Source organism: Choloepus didactylus, chromosome 17 (genome assembly GCF_015220235.1).
Source record: "Choloepus didactylus isolate mChoDid1 chromosome 17, mChoDid1.pri, whole genome shotgun sequence".
Lineage (NCBI taxonomy): Eukaryota > Metazoa > Chordata > Mammalia > Pilosa > Megalonychidae > Choloepus > Choloepus didactylus.
This window is the reverse complement of record NC_051323.1, coordinates 47,820,283-47,832,421: the sequence shown is the minus strand read 5'-3', so window position 1 is coordinate 47,832,421 and position 12,139 is coordinate 47,820,283. Positions and strand designations below refer to the sequence as shown.

The 12,139-nt window shown below is 38.0% G+C and overlaps 1 protein-coding gene across 2 annotated transcripts in view; it reads left to right on the top strand.

Annotated features, from left to right (window-relative positions):
• The window catches only part of PPM1B (protein phosphatase, Mg2+/Mn2+ dependent 1B), a 140,678-nt gene that overhangs the window by 97,611 nt on the left and 30,928 nt on the right, over positions 1 to 12,139 (top strand). The window contains exon 6 of one of the 2 annotated variants that reach the window (XM_037807271.1): positions 374 to 1,375. The exons of the other annotated variant lie outside the window; for it this stretch is intronic. Coding sequence (XP_037663199.1) covers positions 374 to 403 — 30 coding nt within the window. The 3' untranslated portion in view covers positions 404 to 1,375. Of the gene's footprint in view, positions 1 to 373; positions 1,376 to 12,139 lie in introns of those variants that run through there. 2 annotated transcript variants of the gene reach the window in all.

Sequence of the window (12,139 nt, the reverse complement as noted above, 5' to 3'; positions counted from 1 at the left end):
CTGTAAAACATTGCCTTTATAGTTTATATGGTGTTTCTAAAGTTGCTTAAGAAAGTTGGAACTGTGGAAAGTTTGGATATAGCTGATGTCTTGATCTGTTTTTCCAAAGCCAGGGTATTTTTAAGTGCTTTGAGAAAGAGGAAGGCAATTTGTGGAGAGGGGAGAAAAAAATCAACCAGTTATCTATCTATGTTAGACAGATACATGCATACACACGCAATATACAATGCACACATCTCTCTGTAAAGGTACCTTTTTCAAACAAAGAAAGGAAGGTAATTTTGTTCATCTAATTTTGTTTTCTTTTAAAATTCAATCCAACCTGGAAGTAGTATAGGTAAATAATAATATTCTTCCTTTTCTCTTCCTGTAGGGTGCTGGAGATCTAGAAGACCCATGGTAGCCTTATAAACCTTCTAAAATGCTTTTGATTCTGAAAATTGGGGGAAAAAACTTTTAATCACAATTTTCTTCAATACAAGGGAAAAATATTCTTGTGGATTCCCAGCGTTTTGTGATATGAGCAGATTATCATTAGCATTTCCCATCTTTGTTCATAATTTGTGTTTTCTGATAATTGCCACTTATAGCATTGCCTGTACTACAGTATTTTTTTGCCAACCTCAAGCATACCAGTTACGTTTGTATTGAACTTTTGGCCCTAGAAACCAACTGGAGTTATTTCACCACAAATCGACAAATGTGCCTGAGGAGCATGGGAATATAGTTAGTTGTACCCCAAAGAGACATTTGTTTTGTTTTTTTTTAAAACACACACACACACACACACACACACACACACCCATACTAAGCATGTAAGAGTAAAGAATTGTATGAGATGCTCCTTTTTTCAATTCACTGAGTTGGAAGCCTTTTGCAGCTTTGTGGCTTGGAATTTTGTTTGAGCAATTTACTATAGGATATGTATTTATTATTAATTGTTATTTAATTTTTTCCAATTTTACCTGTATTACCAAACTGGGTTTTCCAATAATGTCCAAATTGTAATATTGCCTTTCTTCAAGATAAAGTGTATTTGGCAATAATATTATAAACCCTTACGAATTTTATGCATGTGTCTACTACATTTTTCAACTCTTACTAGAAAATCTTTTGAAACCAAATGGATTAATTTATGGCTATTTATAATTCACTTTGACCTCTCACTGCTGAAAATTTTTTTAAATGATTAAATTTGCCTTTATAATGTAAATTGTAATTTTTGTTTTACATGTGGGTTTCTATAGTTTAAATTTTTCAGCTTTTAAGATTCAAACAAGAGGCGGGGCAAGATGGCAGACTGGTGAGCTGTATGTTTTAGTTACTCCTCCAGGAAAGTAGGTAAAAAGCCAGGAACTGCGTGGACTGGACACCACAGAGCAATCTGTCTTTGGGCATACTTCATACAACACTCATGAAAACGTGGAACTGCTGAGATCAGCGAAATCTGTAAGTTTTTGCGGCCAGGGGACCCGCGCCCCTCCCTGCCAGGCTCAGTCCCGGGGGAGGAGGGGCTGTCAGCTCCAGGAAGGAGAAGGGAGAATTGCAGTGGCTGCTCTCATCGGAAACTCATTCTACTGATTCAAACTCCAACCATAGATACACTGAGGCCAGACACCAGAGACTCTGAGAGCAGCCAGCCCAGCAGAGAGGAGACAGGCATAGAAAAAAAACAACACGAAAAACTCCAAAATAAAAGCAGAGGATTTTTGGAGTTCTGGTGAACACAGAAAGGGGAAGGGCGGAGATCAGGCCTTGAGGCGCATATGCAAATCCCGAAGCAAGGCTGATCTCTCTGCCCTGGGCACTTTTCCTTAATGGCCCTGGTTGCTTTGTCTATTAGCATTTCAATAACCCATTAGATCTCTGAGGAGGGCCGTTTTTTTTTTTTTTTGTTTTTTTTTTTTTTTGTTTTTTTTTTTTTTTTTTTTTTTTTTTAAATCCTTTTTGCTTTTTCTAAAACAATTACTCTAAGAAGCTCAATACAGAAAGCTTCAAAGAATTGAAATTTGGGCACGTCAAGTCAAGAGCAGAACTAAGAGAGCTCTGAGACAAAAGGCAATAATCCAGTGGCTGAGAAAATTCACTAAACAACACAACTTCCCAAGAAAAGGGGGGTGTCCGCTCACAGCCACCATCCTGGTGGACAGGAAACACTCCTGCCCAGCGCCAGCCCCATAGCCCAGAGCTGCCCCAGACAACCCAGTGTGACGGAAGTGCTTCAAATAACAGGCACACACCACAAAACTGGGCGTGGACATTAGCCTTCCCTGCAACCTCAGCTGAATGTCCCAGAGCTGGGAAGGGGGAGCAGTGTGAATTAACAGAGCCCCATTCAGCCATCATTTGAGCAGACTGGGAGCCTCCCAACACAGCCCAGCAGCCCAGAACTGCCCTGGGGGGACGGCACTCACCTGCGACATAGCACAGTCATCCCTCAACAGAGGACCCGGGGTGCACAGCCTGGAAGAGGGGCCCACTTGCAAGTCTCAGGAGCCATACGCCAATACCAAAGACTTGTGGGTCAGTGGCAGAGACAAACTGTGGCAGGACTGAACTGAAGGATTAGACTATTGCAGTAGCTTTAAAACTCTAGGATCATCAGGGAGATTTGATTGTTAGGGCCACCCCCCCTCCCCGACTGCCCAGAAACACGCCCCACATACAGGGCAGGCAACACCAACTACACACGCAAGCTTGGGACACCAATTGGGCCCCACAAGACTCACTCCCCCACTCACCAAAAAGGCTAAGCAGGGGAGATCTGGCTTGTGGAGAACAGGTGGCTCGTGGACGCCACCTGCTGGTTAGTTAGAGAAAGTGTACTCCACGAAGCTGTAGATCTGATAAATTAGAGATAAGGACTTCAACTGGTCTACAAACCCTAAAAGAACCCTATCAAGGTCAGCAAATGCCACGAGGCCAAAAACAACAGAAAATTATAAAGCATATGAAAAAACCAGACGATATGGATAACCCAAGCCCAAGCACCCAAATCAAAAGACCAGAAGAGACACACCTAGAGCAGCTACTCAAAGAACTAAAGATGAACAATGAGACCCTAGTACGGGATATGAAGGAAATCAAGAAGACCCTAGAAGAGCATAAAGAAGACATTGCAAGACTAAATAAAAAAATGGATGATCTTATGGAAATTAAAGAAACTGTTGACCAAATTAAAAAGATTCTGGACACTCATAGTACAAGACTAGAGGAAGTTGAACAACGAATCAGTGACCTGGAAGATGACAGAATGGAAAATGAAAACATAAAAGAAAGAATGGGGAAAAAAATTGAAAAACTCGAAATGGACCTCAGGGATATGATAGATAATATGAAACGTCCGAATATAAGACTCATTGGTGTCCCAGAAGGGGAAGAAAAGGGTAAAGGTCTAGGAAGAGTATTCAAAGAAATTGTTGGGGAAAACTTCCCAAATCTTCTAAACAACATAAATACACAAATCATAAATGCTCAGCGAACTCCAAATAGAATAAATCCAAAAAAACCCACTCCGAGACATATACTGATCACACTGTCAAACATAGAAGAGAAGGAGCAAGTTCTGAAAGCAGCAAGAGAAAAGCAATTCACCACATACAAAGGAAACAGCATAAGACTAAGTAGTGACTACTCAGCAGCCACCATGGAGGCGAGAAGGCAGTGGCACGATATATTTAAAATTCTGAGTGAGAGGAATTTCCAGCCAAGAATACTTTATCCAGCAAAGCTCTCCTTCAAATTTGAGGGAGAGCTTAAATTTTTCACAGACAAAGAAATGCTGAGAGAATTTGCTAACAAGAGACCTGCCCTACTGGAGATACTAAAGGGAGCCCTACAGACAGAGAAACAAAGACAGGACAGAGAGACTTGGAGAAAGGTTCAGTACTAAAGAGATTCGGTATGGGTACAATAAAGGATATTAATAGAGAGAGGGAAAAATATGGCAAACATAATCCAAAGGATAAGATGGCCGATTCAAGAAATGCCTTCACGGTTTTAACGTTGAATGTAAATGGATTAAACTCCCCAATTAAAAGATATAGATTCGCAGAATGGATCAAAAAAAATGAACCATCAATATGTTGCATACAAGAGACTCATCTTAGACACAGGGACACAAAGAAACTGAAAGTGAAAGGATGGAAAAAAATATTTCATGCAAGCTACAGCCAAAAGAAAGCAGGTGTAGCAATATTAATCTCAGATAAAATAGACTTCAAATGCAGGGATGTTTTGAGAGACAAAGAAGGCCACTACATACTAATAAAAGGGGCAATTCAGCAAGAAGAAATAACAATCGTAAATGTCTATGCACCCAATCAAGGTGCCACAAAATACATGAGAGAAACATTGGCAAAACTAAAGGAAGCAATTGATGTTTCCACAATAATTGTGGGAGACTTCAACACATCACTCTCTCCTATAGATAGATCAACCAGACAGAAGACCAATAAGGAAATTGAAAACCTAAACAATCTGATAAATGAATTAGATTTAACAGACATCTACAGGACATTACATCCCAAATCACCAGGATACACATACTTTTCTAGTGCTCACGGAACTTTCTCCAGAATAGATCATATGCTGGGACATAAAACAAGCCTCAATAAATTTAAAAAGATTGAAATTATTCAAAGCACATTCTCTGACCACAATGGAATACAATTAGAAGTCAATAACCATCAGAGACTTAGAAAATTCACAAATACCTGGAGGTTAAACAACACACTCCTAAACAATCAGTGGGTTAAAGAAGAAATAGCAAGAGAAATTGCTAAATATATAGAGACGAATGAAAATGAGAACACAACATACCAAAACCTATGGGATGCAGCAAAAGCAGTGCTAAGGGGGAAATTTATAGCACTAAACGCATATATTAAAAAGGAAGAAAGAGCCAAAATCAAAGAACTAATGGATCAACTGAAGAAGCTAGAAAATGAACAGCAAACCAATCCTAAACCAAGTACAAGAAAAGAAATAACAAGGATTAAAGCAGAAATAAATGACATAGAGAACAAAAAAACAATAGAAAGGATAAATATCACCAAAAGTTGGTTCTTTGAGAAGATCAACAAGATTGACAAGCCCCTAGCTAGACTGACAAAATCAAAAAGAGAGAAGACCCATATAAACAAAATAATGAATGAAAAAGGTGACATAACTGCAGATCCTGAAGAAATTAAAAAAAATTATAAGAGGATATTATGAACAACTGTATGGCAACAAACTGGATAATGTAGAAGAAATGGACAATTTCCTGGAAACATATGAACAACCTAGACTGACCAGAGAAGAAATAGAAGACCTCAACCAACCCATCACAAGCAAAGAGATCCAATCAGTCATCAAAAATCTTCCCACAAATAAATGCCCAGGGCCAGATGGCTTCACAGGGGAATTCTACCAAACTTTCCAGAAAGAACTGACACCAATCTTACTCAAACTCTTTCAAAACATTGAAAAAAATGGAACACTACCTAATTCATTTTATGAAGCTAACATCAATCTAATACCAAAACCAGGCAAAGATGCTACAAAAAAGGAAAACTACCGGCCAATCTCCCTAATGAATATAGATGCAAAAATCCTCAACAAAATACTTGCAAATCGAATCCAAAGACACATTAAAAAAATCATACACCATGACCAAGTGGGGTTCATTCCAGGCATGCAAGGATGGTTCAACATAAGAAAAACAATCAATGTATTACAACACATTAAAAACTCGAAAGGGAAAAATCAATTGATCATCTCAATAGATGCTGAAAAAGCATTTGACAAAATCCAACATCCGTTTTTGATAAAAACACTTCAAAAGGTAGGAATTGAAGGAAACTTCCTCAACATGATAAAGAGCATATATGAAAAACCCACAGCCAGCATAGTACTCAATGGTGAGAGACTGAAAGCCTTCCCTCTAAGATCAGGAACAAGACAAGGATGCCCGCTGTCACCACTGTTATTCAACATTGTGCTGGAAGTGCTAGCCAGGGCAATCCGGCAAGACAAAGAAATAAAAGGCATCCAAATTGGAAAAGAAGAAGTAAAACTGTCATTGTTTGCAGATGATATGATCTTATATCTAGAAAACCCTGAGAAATCAACGATACACCTACTAGAGCTAATAAACAAATTTAGCAAAGTAGCGGGATACAAGATTAATGCACATAAGTCAGTAATGTTTCTATATGCTAGAAATGAACAAACTGAAGAGACACTCAAGAAAAAGATACCATTTTCAATAGCAACTAAAAAAATCAAGTACCTAGGAATAAACTTAACCAAAGATGTAAAAGACCTATACAAAGAAAACTACATAACTCTACTAAAAGAAATAGAAGGGGACCTTAAAAGATGGAAAAATATTCCATGTTCATGGATAGGAAGGCTAAATGTCATTAAGATGTCAATTCTACCCAAACTCATCTACAGATTCAATGCAATCCCAATCAAAATTCCAACAACCTACTTTGCAGACTTGGAAAAGCTAGTTATCAAATTTATTTGGAAAGGGAAGATGCCTCGAATTGCTAAAGACACTTTAAAAAAGAAAAACGAAGTGGGAGGACTTACACTCCCTGACTTTGAAGCTTATTATAAAGCCACAGTTGCCAAAACAGCATGGTACTGGCACAAAGATAGACATATAGATCAATGGAATCGAATTGAGAATTCAGAGATAGACCCTCAGATCTATGGCCGACTGATCTTTGATAAGGCCCCCAAAGTCACCGAACTGAGCCATAATGGTCTTTTCAACAAATGGGGCTGGGAGATTTGGATATCCATATCCAAAAGAATGAAAGAGGACCCCTACCTCACCCCCTACACAAAAATTAACTCAAAATGGACCAAAGATCTCAATATAAAAGAAAGTACCATTAAACTCCTAGAAGATAATGTAGGAAAACATCTTCAAGACCTTGTATTAGGAGGCCACTTCCTAGACTTTACACCCAAAGCACAAGCAACAAAAGAGAAAATAGATAAATGGGAACTCCTCAAGCTTAGAAGTTTCTGCACCTCAAAGGAATTTCTCAAAAAGGTAAAGAGGCAGCCAACTCAATGGGAAAAAATTTTTGGAAACCATGTATCTGACAAAAGACTGATATCTTGCATATACAAAGAAATCCTACAACTCAATGACAATAGTACAGACAGCCCAATTATAAAATGGGCAAAAGATATGAAAAGACAGTTCTCTGAAGAGGAAATACAAATGGCCAAGGAACACATGAAAAAATGTTCAGCTTCACTAGCTATTAGAGAGATGCAAATTAAGACCACAATGAGATACCATCTAACACCGGTTAGAATGGCTGCCATTAAACAAACAGGAAACTACAAATGCTGGAGGGGTTGTGGAGAAATTGGAACTCTTATTCATTGTTGGTGGGACTGTATAATGGTTCAGCCACTCTGGAAGTCAGTCTGGCAGTACCTTAGAAAACTAGAGATAGAGCTACCATTCGATCCAGCGATTGCACTTCTCGGGATATACCCGGAAGATCGGAAAGCAGTGACACGAACAGATATCTGCACGCCAATGTTCATAGCAGCATTATTCACAATTGCCAAGAGATGGAAACAACCCAAATGTCCATCAACAGATGAGTGGATAAATAAAATGTGGTATATACACACGATGGAATACTACGCGGTAGTAAGAAGGAATGATCTGGTGAAACATATGACAACATGGATGAACCTTGAAGACATAATGCTGAGCGAAATAAGCCAGGCACAAAAAGAGAAATATTATATGCTACCACTAATGTGAACTTTGAAAAATGTAAAACAAATGGTTTATAATGTAGAATGTAGGGGAACTAGCAGTAGAGAGCAATTAAGGAAGGGGGAACAATAATCCAAGAAGAACAGATAAGCTATTTAACGTTCTGGGGATGCCCAGAAATGACTATGGTCTGTTAATTTCTGATGGATGTAGTAGGAACAAGTTCACTGAAATGTTGCTATAGTATGTAACTTTCTTGGGGTAAAGTAGGAACATGTTGGAAGTTAAGCAGTTATCTTAGGTTAGTTGTCTTTTTCTTACTCCCTTGCTATGGTCTCTTTGAAATGTTCTTTTATTGTATGTTTGTTTTCTTTTTAACTTTTTTTTTCATACAGTTGATTTGAAAAAAGAAGGGAAAGTTAAAAAAAAAAAAAAAAAGAAAAAAGACAAAAAAGGAAAAAAAAAACAAAAAACAAAAACGATGTAGTGCCCCCTTGAGGAGCCTGTGGAGAATGCAGGGGTATTCGCCTACCCCACCTCCATGGTTGCTAACATGACCACAGACATAGGGGACTGGTGGTTTGATGGGTTGAGCCCTCTACCATAAGTTTTACCCTTGGGAAGACGGTTGCTGCAAAGGAGAGGCTAGGCCTCCCTGTATTTGTGCCTAAGAGTCTCCTCCTGAATGCCTCTTTGTTGCTCAGATGTGGCCCTCTCTCTCTGGCTAAGCCAACTTGAAAGGTGAAATCACTGCCCTCCCCCCTACGTGGGATCAGACACCCAGGGAAGTGAATCTCCCTGGCAACGTGGAATATGACTCCCGGGGAGGAATGTAGACCCGGCATCGTGGGATGGAGAACATCTTCTTGACCAAAAGGGGGATGTGAAAGGAAATGAAATAAGCTTCAGTGGCAGAGAGATTCCAAAACGAGCCGAGAGATCACTCTGGTGGGCACTCTTACGCACACTTTAGACAACCTTTTTTAGGTTCTAAAGAATTGGGGTAGCTGGTGGTGGATACCTGAAACTATTAAACTACAACCCAGAACCCATGAATCTCGAAGACAGTTGTATAAAAATGTAGCTTATGAGGGGTGACAGTGGGATTGGGAATGCCATAAGGACCAAACTCCACTTTGTCTAGTTTATGGATCGATGTGTAGAAAAGTAGGGGAAGCAAACAAACAGACAAAGGTACCTAGTGTTCTTTTTTACTTCAATTGCTCTTTTTCACTCTAATTATTATTCTTGTTATTTTTGTGTGTGTGCTAATGAAGGTGTCAGGGATTGATTTAGGTGATGAATGTACAACTATGTAATGGTACTGTAAACAATCGAAAGTACAATTTGTTTTGTATGACTGCGTGGTATGTGAATATATCTCAATAAAATGATGATAAAAAAAAAAAAAAAAAAAAAAAAAAAAAAAAAAAAAAAAAAAAAAAAAAAAAAAAAAAAAACTCCCCATAGATGACGTATTTGATATTAAGGCATTACTGTTTATTTATAAAAGTGCAGTGACACTGTGATTATATTTAAAATATCCCTTATCTTTTAGAGATACATTATGGCATATTTATGGGTAAAGTGTAAGGATATCTGGAATCTGCTTTAAAATAATCCAGTATTGGGGAGAGGAGTTAGAAAAAAAAAGAATGGCCATGACCTCATAACTGTTATAGCTGAATGGTAGAGCAAATGGACGTTCTTCATTTCTTTCTACTCTGGAGTTGTGTGTTTGAAATTTTCCAAAATTAAAAATTGAATAAAACATATCAAATTTTTGGTCATCTTAAGCTTGAAATACACATTTTCACATCAGTATTAACTTAGTGGTTATTAAACCACAACGAACCTTACATTCATTCCCTTGTCTACTGGTTGCCATGGTTACAATCCTAAATGTGCTTAATTTTCTAAGATGACTGTCTGGGATAAAATCGCATTTACAAAGCAGAAATCTTGACTGTTGAAATAAATCTGTTCCTAGTATGTAAGTTAGCAGCATGACTTTTTAAATGAAATATTGATTCCTTAAAAAAGATCACGTTATCCTGAACCGTAATGGCTATCTCCAAACTCTGAGATGCTGATCCCTTTGTGTATAATCTGATTGGCCTCTGGAACATTGGTTATCTGTGTGACACCTGAAACTCAAGAGCTGGAGCTCGGCAGATATGAATGTCAGTATCAACACATACAGCAACTGTTAAAAAAAAAAAAAAACAAACAAAGCTGAAAAAGAGCCCAGACTTCAATTAGAAATATGAATGAAGCAGATCTGGGTAAGACCAGGGCAAATCGGGCCAAAGGGTAAAGGTTGAAACTGACTGTGTGCTAAAACTTCAACTTCCATGTGAGACCAAGGGAAGAGATGTTTATTTGGTGTAGGATCTGTATTTTCTAAACAGTATAACTTCTGCAGTCAGTTTGTTCAAACACAATTACATGGAACTTTGAATAGGAAGTGAGATGTGGTAGATCTGTATAGGTTAGAGTGCAATAGCAACATATCCCAAAGTAACTTGGGTGGAGAACAAAAACAAATATGCACGCCCAGAGCTGGGGGATATGTAAGCGTTGGACTTCCTCACCTAGATTGTTGCTGATGTTCTCACAAATATTGAGGACTGGCAGCTTGGTACGCAGAGCCCTCTGTCTTTGGGCTTGCCCTTATGAAGCTTGTTACTGCAAAGGAGAGGCTAAACCTGCTTATAATTGTGCCTAAGAGCGTCCCCGAGTGCCTCTTTGTTGCTCAGATGTGGCCCTCTCTCTCTAGCTAAGCCAACTCAGCAGGTGATCTCACTGCCCTCCCCTCTACTGGGACCTGACTCCCAGGGGGAGTAAATCTCCCTGGCAACGCAGGATATGACTCCGGGGGATGAATCTGGACCCGGCATCGTGGGATTGAGAACATCTTCTTGACCAAAAGGGGGATGGTGAAATGAAATGAAATGAAGCTTCAGTGGCTGAGAGATTTCAAACAGAGTCGAGAGGTCACTCTGGTGGACATTCTTACACACTATATAGATAATCTTTTTAGGTTTTAATGTATTGTAATAGCTAGAAGTAAATACCTGAAACTGTCAAACTCCTACCCAGTAGCCTTGGCTCTTGAAGACAATTGTATAACAATGTAGCTTACAAGGGATGACAGTGTGATTGTGAAAACCTTGTGGATCACACTCCCTTTATCCAGTGTATGGAAGGATGAGTAGAAAAATGGGGACAAAAACCAAATGAAAAATAGGGTGGGATGGGGGGGGTGATTTGGGTGTTCTTTTTTACTTTTATTTTTTATTCTTATTCTGATTCTTTCTGGTGTAAGGAAAATGTTCAAAAATAGATTGGGGTGATCAACGCATAACTATATGATGGTGTTGTGAACAGTTGATTGTACAACATAGATGATTGTATGCTATGTGAATATATCTCAATAAAACTGAATTTAATTAAAAAAAAAAAAAAAAAAAAAAAAAAAAAAAAAAAAAAAGATTCAAACAAGTTTTATGTAATTCGGTATAATTTTTAATTGTTTACATTATTTTAAAGGCTCAGAATATTACATTGAAATCACTATAAAAACAATTAAATTATCTATTTTAGATCTAAAGAAATATTACAGAGATATTTTCATGGGTTCAGTGACTTCATTTTATAACATTGGGTACGGTACAGAGTGACTGTCACATAAGGTACTGAAGATTATTAGTTTAATTCTATTTTTACAATAACCTTGATTTCTTGAATTCTTTTGAGTTTTGCTTGTATTAAATCCACTTAATGCTAAACATGAGAGTAAAGTATCTAAAAGAAGCTATTGGGGGTAGGAGAAGCAACGAATGTATGCATTTTTACATGGTTTACATGTTGTGGATGCTTTGTAAACATTTTCCTATATGTTTAAACTGTTTCAGCAGGATGTAATTGCCCTTATGTGTAGTTAAAATGAGTCAACCCCTGGTCTTGTGTGAAATGGAATTCATGGTATTTTCTGTAACATTTTCCTCAAGCTGTTTCTGGAGAGCCACACATTTCAATACAGAGAGCTTTCCTGATTCATTGTGCATCTGATTTTTGTTCTAAAAAAAATTATTGCCACAATATATTTTATTTATTCTTTAGATTTTAGCCTTGTAAGTTAAAGTGCTTCACATGATGATGTTAAAAGCTGTTTGTCCCTTTACTGGGTTTGGGAGGGTAGGGGGTTGTTAAGTGATAGGGAATGAAGAATGCAAAATGGTTTGTTGTTCAAACTGTCCAACTCTGATCCATCCCTGTACTGATATTACCTCCCAGTATGATATTGTGATGTTTCATACAATGCAGTGAACATAACCACCTTGTTACCTAAATAAAGAATTGATTAAAAAACAGTGTGATATATTACTATTT